Source organism: Salmo trutta, chromosome 9 (assembly GCF_901001165.1).
Source record: "Salmo trutta chromosome 9, fSalTru1.1, whole genome shotgun sequence".
Taxonomy (NCBI): domain Eukaryota; kingdom Metazoa; phylum Chordata; class Actinopteri; order Salmoniformes; family Salmonidae; genus Salmo; species Salmo trutta.
This window is the reverse complement of record NC_042965.1, coordinates 24,000,351-24,026,733: the sequence shown is the minus strand read 5'-3', so window position 1 is coordinate 24,026,733 and position 26,383 is coordinate 24,000,351. Positions and strand designations below refer to the sequence as shown.

Below are 26,383 nucleotides of genomic sequence, written 5' to 3'. Positions count from 1 at the left end.
GGGAGATGCCAGCGCTTGGTGCTCCTGAGCTGATGGAAGAGGGAATAGGGAGGAAACGGAGGAGGAGGCGGTGTCTCCAGGAGTCACTCACCCAGCAAGACCAATCAGAACAGCTGCAGGGCACTGACATCACAGAGAGGAGCAAATCAGGGCCTCCAGAGCCCAAAGTGGCCCACAAGATGGAAGGCAACAAGATGGAGTCTCATAAAAGAGAGACCCACAAGATGGAAGGCAACAAGATGGAGTCTCATAAAAGAGAGACCCACAAGATGGAAGGCAACAAGATGGAGTCTCATAAAAGAGAGACCCACAAGATGGAAGGCAACAAGATGGAGTCTCATAAAAGAGAGACCCACAAGATGGAAGGCAACAAGATGGACTCCCACAGGAGTGAATCTCGGTCAGGATGGCGTGAGGAGGGTAGCCAGCTTGAGGCAGACGGAGAGAAAGGGGAGAAAGGAGAAAGAGCAGATAAGGGAGAGAGAACAGAGATAGGAGAGAGAACAGAGATAGGTGAGAGAGTGGAGAAAGGAGCAAGGGTGATGAGTGGGGCCAACATGGAATCAGCCATGATCCAGAGCTGGGTGAGGAAGAACCCAGTTGGCCATCCTAGATCAGCCACAGATCCCCACAAACACCCTGATCCCAACCCTAGCCCCAGACTGCCTAGCCCTAACCCCAACCATATCCCTAATTCAAGATCCACTCTCAACCCTAACCCTAGACCGCCCAACCTAAGCCCCATATTTAACCCTAACCCCAAAACTAGCCTAAAACCCAGCCCTAACCCCAGCCCCAGCCTTCCCAAGACCAAGGACCGGTGGTCCTACCTGAAGTCCCGAAGCCCCCCCAACCTAGTCCAGAGGGAGAGTGGCCGAAGCCCCCTGTCAGCTATGTGTGAGCCCCCCTCTGCCTTCCCCATCACCCCCTCCAGCCCCCTGTACACCAACACAGACAGTCTGACTGTCCACACCCCCACCAAGCGCAAACGAGGTCGTCCCAAAAAACAACCCCTGCTCACTGTGGAAACCATCCATGAGGGCACCTCCACCTCCCCCCTGAGCCCTCTAGCCCGGGACAGCCCTGCTGGGCTCAGCCGTAGGAGAAAGACCACGCTTGGCCAAATCGCATCTGGTTCCACTAGCCCTAATGCTAATGAGTTGAAAGTGAAGCGCGGTGAGGGTGCCCATGTCAGGCCGGTGAAGAGGCTGAAGCTGGGGAAGGTGCAGAGCATCCTGAATGAGATCCTATCATGCTCCAGCCAACATGGAAGCCTGGCGCTGAAGTCCGCCTCGGCTCCAGTCTCTTCCGCCATGACAGTCATGGCCTCTACCATTGAGGCTCGTCTGGGGAAGCAGATCAACGTCAGTAAAAGAGGAACCATCTACATCGGGAAGAAGAGGGGGAGGAAGCCGCGCTCTGACACCCAAACCCTTCCCCCCAGAGGTGGGGGGGCCAAGCCCCCTGTGCCTGCCTCCATGTCCAGCCTGTACAACAGACTCCTAGTGCCTTCCACCCCCCCTCTCAGCTCCAGTACCCTCCTCCTCAGACCCCACACCCTGTCCTCTCTGTGCCTCCCCGGCCCTCACGGCCCCCACTCTGACGCCACCATGCCCAGCCTGCAGCCCATCAGTGCCCTGCCCTCTAAACCCCCAGGCAGGGGGCTACTGGGTGCCGGCTGGAAGCTGTCTCCCCCGCGCCTCTTGGCCAACTCCCCGTCCCACCTATCTGAGGGGGCGGCGTCCATCAAGGAGGTGACGCTGTCACCCATCAGTGAATCACACAGCGAGGAGACTATTCCCAGCGACAGCGGCATAGGGACGGACAACAACAGCACCTCTGACCAGACAGAGAAGGGGACCAACGCTCGACGCAGGTATCTATCTCTCTGTTAGTTTACATGGTTAGTTAGTTAGCTAGAAGTGACTGAGTGAGTGAGATAGTATGCTAGTTAAGTGAGTGAGGGAGGGAGAAAGTGAGTGAGTGAATATTGCCCCCCCGTTTGTTTGAAACCACAATAGCGACATTGTACATCCAGTTGACAGGTTTTTGTTTTGTGCTGCAGGTACTCGTTTGACCTGTGTGGGTTTGAGGCTGCGGAGTCTGCCGTTCTGGAGGCGTCCAGTCGCGGCAGTAGGGGTCGCTGTGAGCAGCCGACAGTGGTGGACAACTTCCTGTCCCAGCAGGAGAAGAAGCAGAAACACCGCAGGAAGAGGAAGTGTCTGCAGAGTAGAGACCACCTGAACTTCCTGTCTGAGCTAGAAGAGGTATCAAATCCAACTTCCTATTAAAATTTCATAAAACTTAGGAGGAGTAGAATGAAGTTGCCACTAGACTTATTGTATATGATGTCACAGAGATATCAGAGGACAGGTTCATTGTAATGGCTGGAATGGAATAAATAGACCGGCATCTAACAAATGGAGAGCCCATGTGTTTGATACCTTTCCTTTAATTTAATTCCAGCCATTACCATGAGCCCGTCCTCATATTATTTTGGCCACCAGCCTCCTCTGGACTGTATGTATTATCCAGTACTGATATGACCTCTCCTCTGGACTGTATGTATTATCCAGTACTGATATGACCTCTCCTCTGGACTGTATGTATTATCCAGTACTGATATGATCTCTCCTCTGGACTGTATGTATTATCCAGTACTGATATGACCTCTCCTCCTCTTCTCTGGACTGTATGTATTATCCAGTACTGATATGACCTCTCCTCCTCTCCTCTGGACTGTATGTATTATCCAGTACTGATATGACCTCTCCTCCTCTCCTCTGGACTGTATGTATTATCCAGTACTGATATGACCTCTCCTCTGGACTGTATGTATTATCCAGTACTGATATGACCTCTCCTCTGGACTGTATGTATTATCCAGTACTGATATGGCCTCTCCTCCTCTTCTCTGGACTGTATGTATTATCCAGTACTGATATGGCCTCTCCTCCTCTCCTCTGGACTGTATGTATTATCCAGTACTGATATGACCTCTCCTCCTCTCCTCTGGACTGTATGTATTATCCAGTACTGATATGACCTCTCCTCCTCTCCTCTGGACTGTATGTATTATCCAGTACTGATATGACCTCTCCTCTGCACTGTATGTAATATCCAGTACTGATATGACCTCTCCTCCTCTCCTCTGGACTGTATGTATTATCCAGTACTGATATGACCTCTCCTCCTCTCCTCTGGACTGTGTATATTATCCAGTACTGATATGACCTCTCCTCCTCTCCTCTGGACTGTATGTATTATCCAGTACTGATATGACCTCTCCTCTGGACTGTATGTATTATCCAGTACTGATATGACCTCTCCTCTGGACTGTATGTATTATCCAGTACTGATATGATCTCTCCTCTGGACTGTATGTATTATCCAGTACTGATATGACCTCTCCTCCTCTTCTCTGGACTGTATGTATTATCCAGTACTGATATGACCTCTCCTCCTCTCCTCTGGACTGTATGTATTATCCAGTACTGATATGACCTCTCCTCCTCTCCTCTGGACTGTATGTATTATCCAGTACTGATATGACCTCTCCTCTGGACTGTATGTAACTGTATTATCCAGTACTGTATGGCCTCTCCTCCTCTTCTCTGGACTGTATGTATTATCCAGTACTGATATGGCCTCTCCTCCTCTCCTCTGGACTGTATGTATTATCCAGTACTGATATGACCTCTCCTCCTCTCCTCTGGACTGTATGTATTATCCAGTACTGATATGACCTCTCCTCCTCTCCTCTGGACTGTATGTATTATCCAGTACTGATATGACCTCTCCTCTGCACTGTATGTAATATCCAGTACTGATATGACCTCTCCTCCTCTCCTCTGGACTGTATGTATTATCCAGTACTGATATGACCTCTCCTCCTCTCCTCTGGACTGTGTATATTATCCAGTACTGATATGACCTCTCCTCCTCTCCTCTGGACTGTATGTATTATCCAGTACTGATATGACCTCTCCTCTCCTCTGGACTGTATGTATTATCCAGTACTGATATGACCTCTCCTCTGGACTGTATGTATTATCCAGTACTGATATGACCTCTCCTCCTCTCCTCTGGACTGTATGTATTATCCAGTACTGATATGACCTCTCCTCTGCACTGTATGTATTATCCAGTACTGATATGACCTCTCCTCTCTGGACTGTATGTATTATCCAGTACTGATATGACCTCTCCTCCTCTCCTCTGGACTGTATGTATTATCCAGTACTGATATGACCTCTCCTCTCCTCTGGACTGTATGTATTATCCAGTACTGATATGGCCTCTCCTCTGGACTGTATGTATTATCCAGTACTGATATGACCTCTCCTCTGGACTGTATGTATTATCCAGTACTGATATGGCCTCTCCTCTGGACTGTATGTATTATCCAGTACTGATATGACCTCTCCTCCTCTCCTCTGGACTGTATGTATTATCCAGTACTGATATGACCTCTCCTCCTCTCCTCTGGACTGTATGTATTATCCAGTACTGATATGACCTCTCCTCCTCTCCTCTGGACTGTATGTATTATCCAGTACTGATATGACCTCTCCTCCTCATCTCTGGACTGTATGTATTATCCAGTACTGATATGGCCTCTCCTCTGGACTGTATGTATTATCCAGTACTGATATGACCTCTCCTCTGGACTGTATGTATTATCCAGTACTGATATGAACTCTCCTCTGGACTGTATGTATTATCCAGTACTGATATGACCTCTCCTCCTCTCCTCTGGACTGTATGTATTATCCAGTACTGATATGACCTCTCCTCTGGACTGTATGTATTATCCAGTACTGATATGACCTCTCCTCTTCTCCTCTGGACTGTATGTATTATCCAGTACTGATATGGCCTCTCCTCTGGACTGTATGTATTATCCAGTACTAATATGACCTCTCCTCTGGACTGTATGTATTATCCAGTACTGATATGACCTCTCCTCTGGACTGTATGTATTATCCAGTACTGATATGACCTCTCCTCCTCTCCTCTGGACTGTATGTATTATCCAGTACTGATATGACCTCTCCTCCTCTCCTCTGGACTGTATGTATTATCCAGTACGGATATGACCTCTCCTCCTCTCCTCTGGACTGTATGTATTATCCAGTACTGATATGGCCTCTCCTCTGGACTGTATGTATTATCCAGTACTGATATGACCTCTCCTCTCCTCTGGACTGTATGTATTATCCAATACTGATATAAACTCTCCTCTGGACTGTATGTATTATCCAGTACTGATATGACCTCTCCTCCTCTCCTCTGGACTGTATGTATTATCCAGTACTGATATGACCTCTCCTCTGGACTGTATGTATTATCCAGTACTGATATGACCTCTCCTCCTCTCCTCTGGACTGTATGTATTATCCAGTACTGATATGACCTCTCCTCCTCTCCTCTGGACTGTATGTATTATCCAGTACTGATATGACCTCTCCTCTGGACTGTATGTATTATCCAGTACTGATATGACCTCTCCTCTGGACTGTATGTATTATCCAGTACTGATATGGCCTCTCCTCTGGACTGTATGTATTATCCAGTACTGATATGGCCTCTCCTCTGGACTGTATGTATTATCCAGTACTGATATGACCTCTCCTCTGGACTGTATGTATTATCCAGTACTGATATGACCTCTCCTCCTCTCCTCTGGACTGTATGTATTATCCAGTACTGATATGACCTCTCCTCCTCTCCTCTGGACTGTATGTATTATCCAGTACTGATATGACCTCTCCTCCTCTCCTCTGGACTGTATATATTATCCAGTACTGATATTACCTCTCCTCCTCTCCTCTGGACTGTATGTATTATCCAGTACTGATATGACCTCTCCTCCTCTCCTCTGGACTGTATGTATTATCCAGTACTGATATGACCTCTCCTCTGGACTGTATGTATTATCCAGTACTGATATGACCTCTCCTCCTCACCTCTGGACTGTATGTATTATCCAGTACTGATATGACCTCTCCTCTGGACTGTATGTATTATCCAGTACTGATATGGCCTCTCCTCCTCTCCTCTGGACTGTATGTATTATCCAGTACTGATATGACCTCTCCTCTTCATCTCTGGACTGTATGTATTATCCAGTACTGATATGGCCTCTCCTCTGGACTGTATGTATTATCCAGTACTGATATGACCTCTCCTCTGGACTGTATGTATTATCCAGTACTGATATGAACTCTCCTCTGGACTGTATGTATTATCCAGTACTGATATGACCTCTCCTCCTCTCCTCTGGACTGTATGTATTATCCAGTACTGATATGACCTCTCCTCTGGACTGTATGTATTATCCAGTACTGATATGACCTCTCCTCTTCTCCTCTGGACTGTATGTATTATCCAGTACTGATATGGCCTCTCCTCTGGACTGTATGTATTATCCAGTACTAATATGACCTCTCCTCTGGACTGTATGTATTATCCAGTACTGATATGACCTCTCCTCTGGACTGTATGTATTATCCAGTACTGATATGACCTCTCCTCCTCTCCTCTGGACTGTATGTATTATCCAGTACTGATATGACCTCTCCTCCTCTCCTCTGGACTGTATGTATTATCCAGTACGGATATGACCTCTCCTCCTCTCCTCTGGACTGTATGTATTATCCAGTACTGATATGACCTCTCCTCTCCTCTGGACTGTATGTATTATCCAGTACTGATATGGCCTCTCCTCTGGACTGTATGTATTATCCAGCACTGATATGACCTCTCCTCCTCTCCTCTGGACTGTATGTATTATCCAGTACCTATATGGCCTCTCCTCTGGACTGTATGTATTATCCAGTACTGATATGACCTCTCCTCTGGACTGTATGTATTATCCAGTACTGATATGACCTCTCCTCTGGACTGTATGTAATATCCAGTACTGATATGACCTCTCCTCCTCTCCTCTGGACTGTATGTATTATCCAGTACTGATATGATCTCTCCTCCTCTCCTCTGGACTGTATGTATTATCCAGTACTGATATGACCTCTCCTCTGGACTGTATGTAATATCCAGTACTGATATGACCTCTCCTCCTCTCCTCTGGACTGTATGTATTATCCAGTACTGATATGACCTCTCCTCCTCTCCTCTGGACTGTATGTATTATCCAGTACCTATATGGCCTCTCCTCTGGACTGTATGTATTATCCAGTACTGATATGACCTCTCCTCTGGACTGTATGTATTATCCAGTACTGATATGAACTCTCCTCTGGACTGTATGTATTATCCAGTACTGATATGACCTCTCCTCCTCTCCTCTGGACTGTATGTATTATCCAGTACCTATATGGCCTCTCCTCTGGACTGTATGTATTATCCAGTACTGATATGACCTCTCCTCTGGACTGTATGTATTATCCAGTACTGATATGACCTCTCCTCTGGACTGTATGTATTATCCAGTACTGATATGGCCTCTCCTCTGGACTGTATGTATTATCCAGTACTGATATGGCCTCTCCTCCTCTCCTCTGGACTGTATGTATTATCCAGTACTGATATGACCTCTCCTCTGGACTGTATGTATTATCCAGTACTGATATGGCCTCTCCTCTCCTCTGGACTGTATGTATTATCCAGTACTGATATGGCCTCTCCTCTGGACTGTATGTATTATCCAGTACTGATATGACCTCTCCTCCTCTCCTCTGGACTGTATGTATTATCCAGTACTGATATGACCTCTCCTCCTCTCCTCTGGACTGTATGTATTATCCAGTACTGATATGGCTCTCTCCTCTGGACTGTATGTATTATCCAGTACTGGATATGACCTCTCCTCCTCTCCTCTGGACTGTATGTATTATCCAGTACTGATATGACCTCTCCTCCTCTCCTCTGGACTGTATGTATTATCCAGTACTGATATGACCTCTCCTCCTCTCCTCTGGACTGTATGTATTATCCAGTACTGATATGACCTCTCCTACCTCCTCCTCTGGACTGTATCAGTATTATCCTCTACAGTACTGATATGGCCTCTCCTCTGGACTGTATGTATTATCCAGTACTGATATGACCTCTCCTCCTCTCCTCTGGACTGTATGTATTATCCAGTACTGATATGACCTCTCCTCCTCTCCTCTGGACTGTATGTATTATCCAGTACTGATATGACCTCTCCTCCTCTCCTCTGGACTGTATGTATTATCCATACTGATATGACCTCTCCTCTGGACTGTATGTAGTATCCAGTACTGATATGAACCTCTCCTCCTCTCCTCTGGACTGTAATGTATTATCCAGTACTGATATGACTCTCCTCTGGACTTGTAATGTAATTATCCAGTACTGATATGACTCTCCTCTGGACTGGAATGTATTATCCAGTACTGATATGAACCTCTCCTCCTCTCCTCTGGACTGTATGTATTATCCAGTACTGATATGACCTCTCCTCCTCTCCTCTGGACTGTATGTATTATCCGTACTGATATGGCCCTCTCCTCCTCTCCTCTGGACTGTATGTATTATCCAGTACTGATATGACCTCTCCTCCTCTCCTCTGGTCTGTATGTATTATCCAGTACTGATATGACCTCTCCTCCTCTCCTCTGGACTGTATGTGTTATCCAGTACTGATATGACCTTTCCTCCTCTTCTCTGGACTGTATGTATTATCCAGTACTGATATGGCCTCTCCTCCTCTCCTCTGGACTGTATGTATTATCCAGTACTGATATGACCTCTCCTCCTCTCCTCTGGACTGTATGTATTATCCAGTACTGATATGACCTCTCCTCTCCTCTGGACTGTATGTATTATCAGTACTGATATGACCTCTCCTCTGGACTGTATGTATTATCCAGTACTGATATGACCTCTCCTCTTCTCTGGACTGTATGTATTATCCAGTACTGATATGACCTCTCCTCCTCTCCTCTGGACTGTATGTATTATCCAGTACTGATATGGCCTCTCCTCTGGACTGTATGTTTTATCCAGTACTGATTTGACCTCTCCTCCTCTCCTCTGGAATGTATGTATTATCCAGTACTGATATGACCTCTCCTCCTCTCCTCTGGACTGTATGTATTATCAGTACTGATATGACCTCTCCTCTGGACTGTATGTATTATCCAGTACTGATATGACCTCTCCTCTGGACTGTATGTATTATCCAGTACTGATATGACCTCTCCTCCTCTCCTCTGGACTGTATGTATTATCCAGTACTGATATGACCTCTCCTCTGGACTGTATGTATTATCCAGTACTGATATGGCTTCTCCTCCTCTCCTCTGGACTGTATGTATTATCCAGTACTGATATGGCTTCTCCTCCTCTCCTCTGGACTGTATGTATTATCCAGTACTGATATGACCTCTCCTCCTCTCCTCTGGACTGTATGTATTATCCAGTACTGATATGACCTCTCCTCTGGCCTGTATGTATTATCCAGTACTGATATGACCTCTCCTCCTCTCCTCTGGACTGTATGTATTATCCAGTACTGATATGACCTCTCCTCTGGACTGTATGTATTATCCAGTACTGATATGACCTCTCCTCCTCTCCTCTGGACTGTATGTATTATCCAGTACTGATATGACCTCTCCTCTGGACTGTATGTATTATCCACTACTGATATGACCTCTCCTCCTCTCCTCTGGACTGTATGTATTATCCAGTACTGATATGGCCTCTCCTCCTCTCCTCTGGACTGTATGTATTATCCAGTACTGATATGACCTCTCCTCCTCATCTCTGGACTGTATGTATTATCCAGTACTGATATGGCCTCTCCTCTGGACTGTATGTATTATCCAGTACTGATATGACCTCTCCTCTGGACTGTATGTATTATCCAGTACTGATATGACCTCTCCTCTGGACTGTATGTATTATCCAGTACTGGTATGACCTCTCCTCCTCTCCTCTGGACTGTATGTATTATCCAGTACTGTGATATGACCTCCTCCTCTGGACTGTATGTATTATCCAGTACTGATATGACCTCTCCTCCTCTCCTCTGGACTGTATGTATTATCCAGTACTGATATGACCTCTCCTCCTCTCCTCTGGACTGTATGTATTATCCAGTACTGATATGACCTCTCTCCTCTCCTCTGGACTGTATGTATTATCCAGTACTGATATGACCTCTCCTCCTCTCCTCTGGACTGTATGTATTATCCAGTACTGATATGACCTCTCCTCCTCTCCTCTGGACTGTATGTATTATCCAGTACTGATATGACCTCTCCTCTGGACTGTATGTATTATCCACTACTGATATGGCCTGTCCTCCTCTCCTCTGGACTGTATGTATTATCCAGTACTGATATGACCTCTCCTCCTCATCTCTGGACTGTATGTATTATCCAGTACTGATATGGCCTCTCCTCTGGACTGTATGTATTATCCAGTACTGATATGACCTCTCCTCTGGACTGTATGTATTATCCAGTACTGATATGACCTCTCCTCTGGACTGTATGTATTATCCAGTACTGATATGACCTCTCCTCCTCTCCTCTGGACTGTATGTATTATCCAGTACTGATATGACCTCTCCTCCTCTCCTCTGGACTGTATGTATTATCCAGTACTGATATGACCTCTCCTCTGGACTGTATGTATTATCCACTACTGATATGACCTCTCCTCCTCTCCTCTGGACTGTATGCATTATCCAGTACTGATATGGCCTCTCCTCCTCTCCTCTGGACTGTATCTATTATCCAGTACTGATATGACCTCTCCTCTGGACTGTATGTATTATCCACTACTGATATGACCTCTCCTCCTCTCCTCTGGACTGTATGCATTATCCAGTACTGATATGGCCTCTCCTCCTCTCCTCTGGACTGTATGTATTATCCAGTACTGATATGACCTCTCCTCTGGACTGTATGTATTATCCACTACTGATATGACCTCTCCTCCTCTCCTCTGGACTGTATGCATTATCCAGTACTGATATGGCCTCTCCTCCTCTCCTCTGGACTGTATCTATTATCCAGTACTGATATGACCTCTCCTCCTCATCTCTGGACTGTATGTATTATCCAGTACTGATATGACCTCTCCTCTGGACTGTATTTATTATCCAGTACTGATATGGCCTCTCCTCTGGACTGTATGTATTATCCAGTACTGATATGACCTCTCCTCCTCTCCTCTGGACTGTATGTATTATCCAGTACTGATATGACCTCTCCTCCTCTTCTCTGGACTGTATGTATTATCCAGTACTGATATGACCTCTCCTCTGGACTGTATGTATTATCCAGTACTGATATGACCTCTCCTCCTCTCCTCTGGACTGTATGTATTATCCAGTACTGATATGACCTCTCCTCTCCTCTGGACTGTATGTATTATCCAGTACTGATATGACCTCTCCTCTGGACTGTATGTATTATCCAGTACTGAAATGACCTCTCCTCCTCTCCTCTGGACTGTATGTATTATCCAGTACTGATATGGCCTCTCCTCCTCTCCTCTGGACTGTATGTATTATCCAGTACTGATATGACCTCTCCTCCTCTCCTCTGGACTGTATGTATTATCCAGTACTGATATGACCTCTCCTCCTCTCCTCTGGACTGTATGTATTATCCAGTACTGATATGACCTCTCCTCTTCCTCTCCTCTGCCAGGTGGTGGTAAAGCTGCAGCAGCTACATGTGTCTCACCGACGCTACGCCTCCTGCTACCCCCAGCACCCCTACCCCTCCATCTTCCGCCTCAACTTCCACCATCACTACTACCCCCTGACCTATGACCCCTACCCCTGTGACCCCGCCCCGTACCTTCGCAGGACCGCCGAGCTCAAGGCCAAGAGGAGGCGCGGCCGGCCCGCCAAAACCAGCGAGCCAATCACATCCAAGCTGCCTTTTGTCCAGGGGTTTGGGTATCCGCTGGCGGCGGGAAACTACTATGCACCATATGCCATGCCTTATGCCCCGCCTCTGAGCCTGGGCTACTACGCCCCATCCCCCCCCCTATACCTTCCCCACCATCCCCACGGCCCTTCACCACCCTCCCCCTTCATGAGGCCTGCCGTCCCCCCTCCGAAGTTCCACTCTGGGGGCCACTCCAAGCTCCAGGCATCTAGCGGCCCACTGCAGGGCTCCTCTGGTCGGGGAGAAGGACTGGGATCCTTGGGTGGTGGAGGTCTTGGAGGGGTGAGGCTCCACAAGAGGAAACATAAGCACAAACACAAACATAAGGAAGAAACCAACCTCCTCTCACCCCATGACAGACAGGAGCTGGGCGGGCTCTTCAGCGGTGCCAAGACCAATGGGCTGCTCAACCTGCTGACTGACAGGTGGGAGATGACCAACCAGAAGCGTCAGGAGAAGCAAAGGGGGGGTGGGAGAGGCTCTAGAGGGGGATCCAGGGGAGCGATGTTTGCATCGAACCCTCTCTCTTCTCTCTCTATGGACCATGTCCAGTTTCGCCAACGCACGCCCGGAGAGCCAGTGAGCAGCTTCGTGAGCAACTACAGCAGCCAATCACTGCGGCCAGATTTGACCTCTGACCTTTTCAGATTGCGGGAGGAGAAAGAGGAGGGCAGTGGGCATGGCAGAAGGAGGGGCTTAGCAGTGTTCGGAGAGGAAGGGGTGATGTCGTTCCACAATGCCAGGAAAGAGAAGATCCATGAAAGAGAAGAGTCCTTCCACAGTTCTAGCTCCACTCTAACAGGTAACAACGTATTACTATTCTATTAGACTTATTACCATGTTGTAACACAGCTCCACTCTAACATGTAACAACGTATTACTGACAGTAACAGGCTTATTACCGTGTTGTAACACAGCCCCACTCTAACAGGTAACAACGTATTACTGACAGTAACAGACTTATTACCGTGTTGTAACACAGCCCCACTCTAACAGGTAACAACGTATTACTATTCTATTAGACTTATTACCGTGTTGTAACACAGCTCCACTCTAACAGGTAACACCGTATTACTGACAGTAACAGGCTTATTACCATGTTGTAACACAGCTCCACTCTAACATGTAACAACGTATTACTGACAGTAACAGGCTTATTATCGTGTTGTAACACAGCCCCACTCTAACAGGTAACAACGTATTACTGACAGTAACAGACTTATTACCGTGTTGTAACACAGCCCCACTCTAACAGGTAACAACGTATTACTATTCTATTAGACTTATTACCGTGTTGTAACACAGCCCCACTCTAACAGGTAACAACGTATTACTATTCTATTAGACTTATTACCGTGTTGTAACACAGCCCCACTCTAACAGGTAACAATGTATTACTATTCTATTAGACTTATTACCATGTTGTAACACAGCTCCACTCTAACAGGTAACGTATTACTATTCTATTAGACTTATTACCGTGTTGTAACACAGCTCCACTCTAACAGGTAACAACGTATTACTATTCTATTAGACTTATTACCATGTTGTAACACAGCTCCACTCTAACAGGTAACAACGTATTACTATTCTATTAGACTTATTACCATGTTGTAACACAGCCCCACTCTAACAGGTAACAACGTATTACTGACAGTAACAGGCTTATTACCGTGTTGTAACACAGCCCCACTCTAACAGGTAACAACGTATTACTATTCTATTAGACTTATTACCATGTTGTAACACAGCTCCACTCTAACAGGTAACAACGTATTACTGACAGTAACAGGCTTATTACCATGTTGTAACACAGCTCCACTCTAACAGGTAACAACGTATTACTGACAGTAACAGACTTATTACCATGTTGTAACACAGCTCCACTCTAACAGGTAACAACGTATTACTATTCTATTAGACTTATTACCATGTTGTAACACAGCTCCACTCTAACAGGTAACAACGTATTACTGACAGTAACAGGCTTATTACCATGTTGTAACACAGCTCCACTCTAACAGGTAACAACGTATTACTGACAGTAACAGACTTATTACCATGTTGTAACACAGCTCCACTCTAACAGGTAACAACGTATTACTATTCTATTAGACTTATTACCATGTTGTAACACAGCTCCACTCTAACAGGTAACAACGTATTACTATTCTATTAGACTTACCATGTTGTAACACAGCTCCACTCTAACAGGTAACAACGTATTACTATTCTATTAGACTTATTACCATGTTGTAACACAGCTCCACTCTAACAGGTAACAACGTATTACTATTCTATTAGACTTATTACCATGTTGTAACACAGCTCCACTCTAACAGGTAACAACGTATTACTATTCTATTAGACTTATTACCATGTTGTAACACAGCCCCACTCTAACAGGTAACACCGTATTACTGACAGTAACAGGCTTATTACCATGTTGTAACACAGCTCCACTCTAACAGGTAACAACGTATTACTGACAGTAACAGACTTATTACCGTGTTGTAACACAGCCCCACTCTAACAGGTAACATCGTATTACTATTCTATTAGACTTATTACCATGTTGTAACACAGCTCCACTCTAACAGGTAACACCGTATTACTGACAGTAACAGGCTTATTACCATGTTGTAACACAGCCCCACTCTAACAGGTAACAACGTATTACTGACAGTAACAGACTTATTACCGTGTTGTAACACAGCCCCACTCTAACAGGTAACAATGTATTACTATTCTATTAGACTTATTACCATGTTGTAACACAGCTCCACTCTAACAGGTAACAACGTATTACTATTCTATTAGACTTATTACCATGTTATAACACAGCTCCACTCTAACAGGTAACAATGTATTACTATTCTATTAGACTTATTACCATGTTGTAACACAGCTCCACTCTAACAGGTAACAACGTATTACTATTCTATTAGACTTATTACCATGTTATAACACAGCCCCACTCTCTCCAGATATCTGATTGTTCAGATTTAGCTCAAAATATATTGTTGTACTGAGGCAGTGCATGCATTAATTCTTGTCCCGATAGTGGAAAACAATTTCAGTAGTTGCTTATTATTCTGTTTTTACATCAAATGTATATATATGATGTGGATAGTGTTTTAAGGTGTCTTCCCAGTTTTCAAGCAGCCAGATGAACATGTGTAAGCCTACAGCAGACAAAGAGGCAGTCAGCTCCTAAAGCACCAAATACTGAACAAATGTGTTTGTGGTACATTCTGTATTCTGAGTGCAGCGAGCACATCTGGCCAGAGAGAGAGAACGAAACGCATGGGTGGAGAGGTCTATAATTCACCAATCTCTCCCTCCCTCCCTCTCAGCCTGCCAATGGTTGGTCCCAGAGATATATGATTCCCAGGTTGTGATTTCTATTCTCCAGACAGGCAGTAAAAGGCAGTGGCTGTGTTAACAGAGCTGGCTACCAGCCAAGACTTTAATGAGTGGGGCCTAGTCCAGCGGAGGGGGAGAGAAGCCAGGGGCTCACTTAGATTACATCCCCCTCCCCAGGGGTCCCATGGGAGATGACTCACGCACACACTACCCCCCTCTCTAACCCCCTTCTTCTACCCCTTTTTCTCCCTCTCCCTTCCTCCATCGCTTCTACTGCTCTAGACAGGGTATACCCCTTCTTTCTCTTTATTCCCTCACTCTCTCCTCTCCTTGTTCCCCCTCTTCCCCCATCTTCCCAGCCTCCCCGCCGCTCCTCCCTCCCTCTCCACTCCCTCTTCCCCATCTTCCTCTTTCTCTCCTTCCTCTCTCTCTACTCCTTCTTCCCTGTCTCCCTCTCTCCTCCCTACACCAGCATGACTTACTGCTACGTCCACAGACCAGCCCTAGCCCAATTAAAACACACACAGACACACTGATCTGAAATGTATATTATTCTCCACTCTTGTGTGATTGAATGTTTCTAAATCATTTCCTCCTGTGATTGGATGTTTCTAAATCATTTCCTCCTGTGATTGAATGTTTCTAAATCATTTCCTCCCTGTGATTGAATGTTTCTAAATCATTTCCTCCTGTGATTGAATGTTTCTAAATCATATCCTCCTGTGATTGAATGTTTCTAAGTCATTTCCTCCCTGTGATTGAATGTTTCTAAATCATTTCCTCCTGTGATTGAATGTTTCTAAATCATTTCCTCCCTGTGATTGAATGTTTATAAATCATTTAAATCATTAATTGCTATATTGTAATTATTTCGCCACTATGGCCTATTTATTGCCTTCCTTATCCTACCTCATTTGCACACACTGTATATTGACTTTTTCTATTGTATTATTGACTATGTTTGTTTATTCCATGTGTAACTCTGTGTAAAATATTCTGTAACAAGTGTTGTTTTTGTGCTCAATGGTGGATCGATTCATAATTATTTAAGAGAGCAAAGGTTTGCTTTATCTTGGCCAGGTCGCAGTTGTCAATGAGAACTTGTTCTCAACTAGCCTACCTGGTTAAATAAAGGTGAAATAAGTAAAAATAAAAATGTCCTCCTTGATAGAATGTTTCTAAATAATTTCCTCCCTGTGATAGAATGTTTCTAAATCATTTCCTCCTGTGATTGAATGTTTCTAAATAATTTCCTCCTGTTATTGAATGTTTCTAAATCATGTCCTCCTGTGATTGAATGTTTCTAAATCATGTCCTCCTGTGATTGAATGTTTCTAAATCATTTCCTCCTGTGATTGAATGTTTCTAAATCATTTCCTCTTGTGATTGAATGTTTCTAAATCATTTCCTCCCGTGATTGAATGTTTCTAAATCATTTCCTCCTGCGATTGAATGTTTCTAAATCATGTCCTCCTGTGATTGAATGTTTCTAAATCATTTCCTCCCTGTGATTGAATGTTTCTAAATCATGTCCTCCTGTGATAGAATGTTTCTAAATCATGTCCTCCCTGTGATTGAATGTTTCTAAATCACTTCCTCCTGTGATTGAATGTTTCTAAATCATTTCCTCCCTGTGATTGAATGTTTCTAAATCATTTTCTCCTGTGATTTAATTTTCTAAATCATTTCCTCCCTGTGATTTAATTTTCTAAATCATTTCCTCCCTGTGATTTAATTTTCTAAATCATTTCCTCCTGTTATTGAATGTTTTGAAATAATTTCTTCCTTGATAGAATGTTTCTAAATCATTTCCTCCCTGTGATTGAATGTTTCTAAATCATTTTCTCCTGTGATTTAATTTTCTAAATCATTTCCTCCCTGTGATTTAATTTTCTAAATCATTTCCTCCCTGTGATTTAATTTTCTAAATCATTTCCTCCTGTGATTGAATGTTTTGAAATAATTTCTTCCTTGATAGAATGTTTCTAAATCATTTCCTCCTGTGATTGAATGTTTATAAATAATTTCCTCCTGTGATTGAATGTTTCTAAATCATTTCCTCCTGTGATTGAATGTTTATAAATCATTTAAATCATTAATTGCTATATTGTAATTATTTCGCCACTAAGGCCTATTTATTGCCTTCCTTATCCTACCTCATTTGCACACACTGTATATAGACTTTTTCTACTGTATGTTTGTTTATCCCATGTGTAACTCTGTGTTGTTTGTGATGCACTGCTTTGCTTTATCTTGGCCAGGTCACAGTTGTAAATGAGCACTTGTTCTCAACTAGCCTACCTGGTTAAATAAAGGTGAAATAAATAAAAATAAAAATGTCCTCCTTGATAGAATGTTTCTAAATCATATCCTCCTGTGATTGAATGTTTCTAAATCATTTCCTCCTGTGATTGAATGTTTCTAAATCATCTTCCTGTGATTGAATGTTTCTAAATAATTTCCTCCCTCTGATAGAATGTTCCGAAATCATTTCCTCCTGTGATTGAGTGTTTCTAAATAATTTCCTCCTGTGATAGGTTTCTAAATAATTTCCTCCCTGTGATTGGGTGTTTCTAAATCATTTCCGCCCTGTGATTTGATGTTTATCTGAGCCTGATTAGAACTGTGTGTCTGCTCCCACTAATCAGCAGGTTCAACTGCACCTGACAGCAATCTCTCACCATCATTTGCATAAAAGCAGGTCATCCTTTTTACGGAGTTAATGAAAGTGATTTTCTCTGTGTGTGCGTGCACACCCACGCACACAATATAATTAATCCTCCTGCAGTTGGCTAAAAGCTCTGGATAGCAGTGTACCTTAAACACAGGTCTCGGATCAGCTTGCCATACCAAAATCTTAAATAGTTAAACAGGACACAGAACTGACCTCAGACCAGTAACTTTATTCTCCACTGGACTGAGACAGAGCTATAGATACTGAGCTGTAAGTACTGCTGAAGGTAATCATTTTTATGATGCTAATACACTGAGTGTACAAAACATGACAGGTGAATCCAGGTGAAATCTATGATCCCTTATTTGATCCCTCAATCAGTGTAGATGAAGGGGAGGAGACAGGTTAAAGAAGGATTTTTTTAGTCTCGAGACAATTGACAAATTGATTGTGTATGTGTGGCATTCAGAGGGTGAAGGGGTAAGACAAAAGATTTAAGTGCCTTTGAACAGGGTATGGTAGTAGTTGCCAGGCGCACCCGTTTGAGTGTGTCAAGAACTGCAACGCTGCTGGGTTTTTCACGCTCTATAGTTTCCTGTGTGTATCAAGAATGGTCCACCACCCAAAGGACATCCAGCCAACTTGACACAACTGTGGGAAGCATTGGAGTCAACATGGGCCAGCATCCCTGTGGAACGCTTCCGACACCTTATAGAGTCCATGCCCTGATGAATTGAGGCTGTTCTGAAGGCAAAATTGGGCGCAACTCAATATTAGGAAGGTGTTCCTAATGTTTTATACACTCAGTGTATGCATCTCATAAATTCCTGTGTGTGTGTCCCCGCATGCGTGTCTGTGTGTTTCTGTGCCTCACAAATTGCTACTACTCAGTGCTAGTGTATTGTCTCAGTAGAAGAGAATCTATGGACAGGAGGCTTTATACGTTATCATGATCGTATTATGATGCAGGTCTTATCTCAATACCATTGGGCATGTTTACAATACTAGAGTCTGGACTAAACGTTTTATGTCTTTTAAAATCATCAGCAAGCATTTGATAGCTATGAAGACCAATGATGGATTCAATATGAATTAATTTGTGTGTCATTCAAATGTATTTTGGTCTAATTATCGCTTTGTTAGCCTTAGTGGTTAGTTAGTACTGTTACATTGTCACAGCTTAGAACAATGTGGAGGAAAACCCTGAAATACTGAGAAACCACACTGAATAGGAGAGGAGGTAGAGAGAGGTAAAGAGAGGAAGAGAGCAGGCGCGTTTAAAGGCGGCTGTTTTTGGGCCTGTTGTGTCTGATTGTGCTATTCCTCCATTTTGGCTTTGGTTCAATCTGGGAACACTGCCCAGAGAAGAGGGGGTGGGGCTAGAGAGGGAGAGAAGATCTGAATTGCATACTCCTCACATCCTCTATCCTCGTCTCCTTCTCAAAACCCATTGAACGAGAAAGCCAGAAGTCCTTCCCAGACAGCAAGAGCGAGATAGGGGAGAGAGAAGGGGGGGTGGGGGGGGGAGAAAGAGCTGTGTGTATGAAGGGCAGAGTTCCCAGTTCATCAGCACGAAGGAAACAATATGTCTCCAGTTTCCTCTGCTCAGCCAATCTTATGCTGAATTTGTGTGTGTGTGTGTGTGTGTGCCTGCTTGTGTGAGCATTTGTGTTATGATCTGTGGTGTGTGTGCGTGTGTCTGGCCTGTTTGCCAGCCGGTGCTCCAGATGCGTAGAAACACTGTTGTATAGCGACACATTTAATGGCTGGACACATTTCTGTGGGTTTCCTGCTAGCAGAATGGAAGCTCCTCTCTCTCGCTATTCATCATTCTCTTTCTCTCTCTCTCACTATCCATCTCTATCTCCTCTCTTTAGCACAGGATGGAATCTCTACTTCTGTTTCAGCTGCAAGGCAGGCCTGAATATGGCGGAAATTAGCAGGAAGGAACTCAAACAAAATATTTCAATGAGCAGCAATGTGGGCTTTTTGTTGGTATTCAAGACAATTCTTTCTTGGTAACATTGTCTTGTGAACCCCCTAATGTAGCTTTTGTTTCATTAACTGTTAAACAGCTGATATATGTCTTGTAAACCCCCCTTCTCCATCTTACATTGTCAAAGTGCGGTCCCACATCTAACTCTCTCCTCTCTCTCTCCTCTGTCTGTCTGTCTGTCTCGCTCTCTCTTACTGTCTGTCTTTCTGTGTCTCTCGCTCTCCCTCTCTTTCTATCGCTCTCTCTCTCCCTGTCTCTCTGTCTCTGTCTCTCTGTCTCTGTCTCTCTCTCTGTCTCTCTCTGTCTCTCTCTCTCTCTCTGTCTCTCTCTCTGTCTCTCTCTCTCTCTCTCTCTCTTTCTGTGTCTCTCGCTCTCTCTCTCTCTTTCTATCGCTCTCTCTCTCCCTGTCACTCTGTCTCTCTGTCTCTCTGTCTCTGGCTCGCTCTCTGTCTCTCTCTGTCTCTCTCTGTCTCTCTCTCTCTCTCTCTCTCTCTCTCTCTCTCTCTCTCTCTCTCTCTCTCTCTCTCTCTCTCTCTCAGGTGTTCCAGGTAAGAGGAGATATAAGCGTCATGAGGTGGAACAGATCCACGGTGAGGTCAGGAGGATGTGTTCTCTCAACAATCAGAGGAGTTTTGAGCACGTGCAGAAGATCCTGCGTGTGAAACGTCTCCAGCGCCAGGCCAAGACCGGCAACAACGTTGTCAAAAGGCGACCTGGTCGCCCCCGGAAACACCCCATTGATGAATTTGAACCCAACAATTACGGAAGCGACATAGGGAGGGGCTTTGGGATGCCGGTGCTGGAGAGGTGTGTGGACCTACCGGGAAAGCGGAGCTTAAGACCAAGTCCCGCCCCCCAGGCTCTGGAGTTTTCCAATCACGATTCAATCTCAGTGGCTATTGAGACGGTAGTTCACAGAGCACGTTCTCTGGTGCCCCTACCGACCAGAGGAGGGAAACGCAGGGGTAGACCCAGGAAGGAAGAGGGAGGGGATATGGCGTTTCATTAGCTAATCAGACAGCAGGACAGTTGCCGATACAGATGAGCTCTGGCCTATCAGAGAGCTGGTGAGAGGAGCTAACACTGGCCTTAGCAGCCAAAACAGACGTCAATTCTGGGACCTCTGTGCACTTTGACCTATTGGCCTGTCTGTTTCTCTTCTATGATTGGATGTAAGGGGTGTGACTGCAGTAGGTCTCTCTGGAGTAACATTAGAAGAGCAACAGTGTTGCACTCTGAACGAGTGTTCCTTCTGAAGACGACAATGACACTTACCATACATGTATGTGAAACAATGATGCATACGGTACTTTAATATGATACTGTATGGTACTTTATGGTACAATATCTGATACTATATGGCACTATTTGATAAGGTACTGTATGATACTATGGTACTATACGATATGAAATACAATGGTACTTTATGATAGTCTTTATCTGAATGTGGCATTAGCCACACCTTTACCAGCAGACAGGGGGTGGTGATCGGTTAATATGATATTGTGCAGCTCTGCTTAGTTTTGCCCCCCCCCCCCCCGCCGCAGAGATACTATAAAGGCAATATGCTAGACTGAGCCTCCCTGGCCTTTACAGCTATGATCTAACTGTACATAGGAACATACTCTACTTTTACCTGCCTTTTACACTGCAGAATACAGCCCATTTACATGTACTGGCTCATATCAAACTGAAATGTTATACCATAGCCCATAAATGTGGGGATTGTGGTTTTATAACCAAAAATAGACCTGGATGTGACTCAAGACATGTTTGTTTTCAGACTGAAGGAACCACGTCTATCCATTCATATATTCTGTGTATATAAGAAGGTCATCACATACATGGGAATATCAGGGGTGTTTGGTGAAACCTTAAAGGTCAACTTTGGGCAAAAACACAAAGATAACGGCTTTTAACTGTATAACTGATCAATGCTCCATCATACCAGGTCATTTAATGCAACAAAAGAATATATAGATAAGATATTTGGCTAAAGAAGTGCCATTTCCTACCGATCTCTACAGCTTCTGTCCAAAAACAAATCCTGTGAAATGACATCTACACATGGAGGAGATACTGGCTAGCTACAGTGGCTAGCTTAGCTAACAAACTAGTCAGTCGTAGCGTAAGAACAGAATGACACGTCAATGAACCACCAAACCACCAACACCTCATTTCTGTTTGAAAATTGAGAAAGAGGAGGGGTTGGACCATTTTTTTTGTGCCCAATGTCGACCTTTAAAGTTGGTTTTAATTTGCTATATAAACATACACTTACATGAATCAAAGTCAGCACTTACATGCTTGTTCTAGCCTTACGATTTGGCCTTGACTTCAATGGTGGACATCCATTCAGAAACGTTCATTAATTTAAACCATTTGAATATGCAGGATGCTCAGCCAATGGCGCCAAACCTAAGTCCAAGCCTGAGATTTGATTGGACAGTGAAGCTGGAGGAGGACTAATGATCAGTGTGTGGTACTCTGATGGTTTCTATCTGAGTAGTGGTAGAAAAACAACAATTAAGTATTGGAATAGGGAACCAAAGTCTCAGAGTTTTACGTGTTTCACAGACTTGTCAGACAGGTGTGAGGTTGTCAGTGTTCTCATTCTGCAGCTAAACACACAGGACATTAGATGCTAGCTAGCTAGAATGTTTTCAGTATTTCATAAAATAGCAGTATTTCATTGGGACCTATGTCTAATGTAAACTTGGGAAGCCTCTCCTCTCTCTGGGAGGTTCTTGTCAGCTCCAGCAGTTCTGCACGTGCCTTATGTTTGTTTCTTAAACCATCACATCTCATTCTGTGGGAATTAAAAATGCAGAGAAGTCACTGAGATTGAAACCACGTACTAATGATTGTGCATTTTCGACATGTGTGTCTTAGCCACCACAACACGGGCACTACCTATGTCCCTTTGCAGCCATACGTACAACAGGCCTGATTCCATTTCAGGTTCCACGCCCCTTATGCTCACCCCTGGCTCTTTGGATTGAACCGATAAAGAGCTCTGTTAAGCACTCTATTAGAGAGAAAGGTCGATCCATCACCATGCAGTCTTTTCATATCTGAGCTGTGAGGAGCAGAGGTGGTAGGAGCAAGGGAAAGTGGACTTGAATCTAAATGGAACCAGGCCCCCCGGGCTGTGGGCGTGCAGGCTGTGCCAGGGGAGTTCTGGTGGGAACCATGCTGTCTTACGTAGTTGTTTGCTATGCATCAGGTCTGGCCTGAGCTGTCTGAGGAGTCCACCCTTCCACATAGACAAATAAGTGTCTTATTTACCCAATAAAACATGCAGTCATGTATCCAGAAGTGTGAATAATATCAGTAATAATTTGTAAAGCGTTGTGCAGAAAGTGACTATCATTTCATGTCAACTTTAGTGACTGCAGCTCCCTGCAGTGCTGCCTTAATCAGAAGTCAAGCTCCAGTAGTGAAGTGTTTATCTGTTGTAAATAGTGTCTGTTCTGTTGTGTTCTGCCTGCATGGATACAAACTGGCCTCAGCTACACATGCTGGCATATCCCCTCAACCAACCTAAGCCCATCCTAGAACACAGACCTATCTTAGACATTAGAACCAGCAATACCCCTTTAGTCAGTCTCTATCCATCAATTAGAATTTTCATCAAACAGTCATAGCAAGGTTAAGATCCCAGGACCTGTGCCAGCCTATGATAATGACTCTTGTTGCACTTCAGCCAAGACCAAGAACCCCCATTGGCTAGCAGCTATACTCCCCTCAGCCAATTGGTGCCTAGTGCAGAAGTGCGTGTGCGTGTGTGTGTGTGTGTGCACAGAGGGCATTACCAAACCACGTACTAAGACCACGTGCTCAGAGGGCATTACCAAATATACACCTGTCCTTGTCAGTGTGTGTGTCAGTTCTAGGCCACTTAGAGAGAGCAGAGACTGAACTGGATCTCATAACCAAACTACACCTTTTGCAGGAGGCCTGGATCTCTCTAACCGGTTCTAGGGTCTGGGTGTCTGAGTGTGGTCTAGTGGTAGTCTAGGTTTGGTCTAAGGGGTCTAGATGTGGTATAGTTGCGGTCTAAGGGGTCTATAGACTTCAAGCTTGGCAGCTCAGTATTCCATGGTTGGTCTCTGATGTTGGAGTTAAGCCACTGGGATCTGTCTGTTTCTCTACCAGCCGATGTTCCGGTGCCTTCTACAGCTGACTAGTATTGTTCTGATCCTCTGCTTTAACTACACACAGAGACCGAACGCATGGTCTGTATTCACTCTGGTCCAACTGTATGGCTGGTATGACTACAAGTAGAAGTTGCCCTTAACCACAGATCCAGGGTCAGATCACCCAACCCTAAATCATAACTTTCATTATCAGGGGGATGAAAGAACATCTGGTCCTGGATCAGTGGTTAGGGAAGAGTTCTACCCCTCCACACTTAGGCCAGTCTGACTAGTCCAATACAGCCACTGGAGCTGAATCATACTGCATGCATCTCAAATCACTCCCTACACCCTAAGTAGAGTACTACTACAGAAGACTATATGGAAAATATGGAGTTATGTGAGAAGCAGCCACAGTCTCTACTAATATGTGTAGTCATTAACATATATGTTGTGTTTCTACGCTATAATGTTGTTCAAAGCTGAACATGCAGATGAAGCGTCGATGAGGAAACCAATAAATGTACTTTGCAAGAGCACAAAGTGAGCTCTTAACTGTGTTGACATATTTGAGTTTGTATACATAGTGTATTTGAACCTTTTTACTAGAGTGGGTTTTCCTTTATTTGCATGCTCCACTTGATTGTATTCATCAATATTTTAGACAAGCGGAGAAGTTGAATTTCAATTGAATTTGGAGCAAGACTTGTACATTGTTTGATATGTTTCTTTTTGTAATGGATTTTTAATTCATAAAGCATTTTTGTACATTGTATGAATATAAAAAATTGCAAATATTTGACATATAGAAATAAGTAAATACTTAGATGGGCATGCATATGCATATATCCTTCTTAGTATGTATGTGTAAATGTACACATATTTTGTATTTGCCTTCTCTCATATACAGATATATGTCATATGCACATATACATGCAATGTATATGTATATCCATGTCTGCTGGCATGCTTCTGGTCATGTTTACCTATCATGATCTTGTAGTCTATTTTTTTTATTTCTTTTCTCTGAGGAAAAGCTTGTTCTTTTGCTACCGTTTTCCTGGCTGGCAGCATTGGGCACTTATTAAGATGAAATACAGTTGAACTTGTTCATGTTATTCATTGTGTGAAATAATAAATGAATTTATTGAAAGCTGATGATGTCATTGATGTGTTTGTTCTGATCTCTTATTGAGGTAACCTTCCACAGGGGAACATCGGTGTGTGTTCCAAGTGCACCCTGTTCCCTATATAGTCTACTACTTTTGACCAGTTCTCTGCGTGTGTGCGTTCGTGCGTGTTAGATGGCTGCAGTAAGCTGTGCAATGCTGCAGAGACCCACAACTCTGTCACACTTCCACACACGCATGCATACACACATTTCCACACTCTACTAGCTTGCAGAGGATCACACACAGTCTCACACTTACATTTTACTCTCACATCTACATTACAACACACACACTCGCGCATAATGTCCTCGCTATTAGTGTAACCTACAGAGTAGATACCCTCTACTTTCGCCCTCTGTTAGCTCATCAAGAGCTGTGCAGGGTAGGCTGGGCTGCAGGCCACTCTGTGATTGGTGTAGGCTAAGAGGGAAGTGCCTTACCATTGGCCGCTGCCACCTTGTAAAATTCTCCTGTTGCCATGGTTGCAGTGTGAACTGCCCAAATGTGTGTCTGTGCGTTTGGTGTAGTGCTGATGGAAATGTTGGCACCGGTGTTATTGCGCTAAAATCATTCCTCTTTGATTGAACTCTGGAATGTAGTGCTGTCACACTTAAATCTCCCCTCAGGAGCCCATGTTTGACTGATCACAATGCTTGCACTGGTCAGTGCACTCCTCTTTACCCTAGGGTCAGGCACCTAACACATTTAAAACATCAAATCATAACTCTACCAGCAGATAAATAACACATATAGCTCACCAACTCAACAATTAGTATTTTTTCGTAACAGATGAAGTGATTTCTAGCATTGCCATCTATTGACTACCACAACTCTCTCCACAGATCGAATCTGTCTTTATGAAAGGTTACAGGGTGAAAGGATAGATGTACTAAACATTTGCGTCTCTTTTAGAACTGAAAAGTGAAGGTCAAAACACCATAATAATATACTCCATCACCACAGACTGTTGAAGTCTGGTCAGTACTGGGAGTTGGGCCTGTTCTCTAGTAGAGTGCATCGCAAATGGCACCCTATTCTGTATATAGTGCACTACTGTTGACCAAAGCCCTATATGACCTGATCAAAAATAGTGCACTATACAAGGAATCACAGGAGGTTGGTGGCACCTTAAT

The 26,383-nt window shown here is 44.1% G+C and overlaps 1 protein-coding gene across 5 annotated transcripts in view; it reads left to right on the top strand.

Moving 5' to 3' along the window:
• setbp1 (SET binding protein 1) overlaps window positions 1-25,234 on the top strand; it is an 89,180-nt gene extending 63,946 nt beyond the window's left edge. For 3 of the 5 annotated variants that reach the window (XM_029763161.1, XM_029763160.1, XM_029763162.1), the window contains exons 3-6: window positions 1-1,876; window positions 2,066-2,267; window positions 11,658-12,705; window positions 20,479-25,234. The exon at window positions 1-1,876 is cut by the window's left edge and continues 700 nt beyond it. In XM_029763161.1, the coding sequence (XP_029619021.1) occupies window positions 1-1,876; window positions 2,066-2,267; window positions 11,658-12,705; window positions 20,479-20,948 (3,596 nt within the window). In that variant the 3' untranslated portion in view covers window positions 20,949-25,234. The remainder of the gene's footprint in view (window positions 1,877-2,065; window positions 2,268-11,657; window positions 12,706-20,478) is intronic. The other 2 variants (XM_029763164.1, XM_029763163.1) reach the window with 2 other exon arrangements.
• Window positions 25,235-26,383: the final 1,149 nt, after the last annotated feature.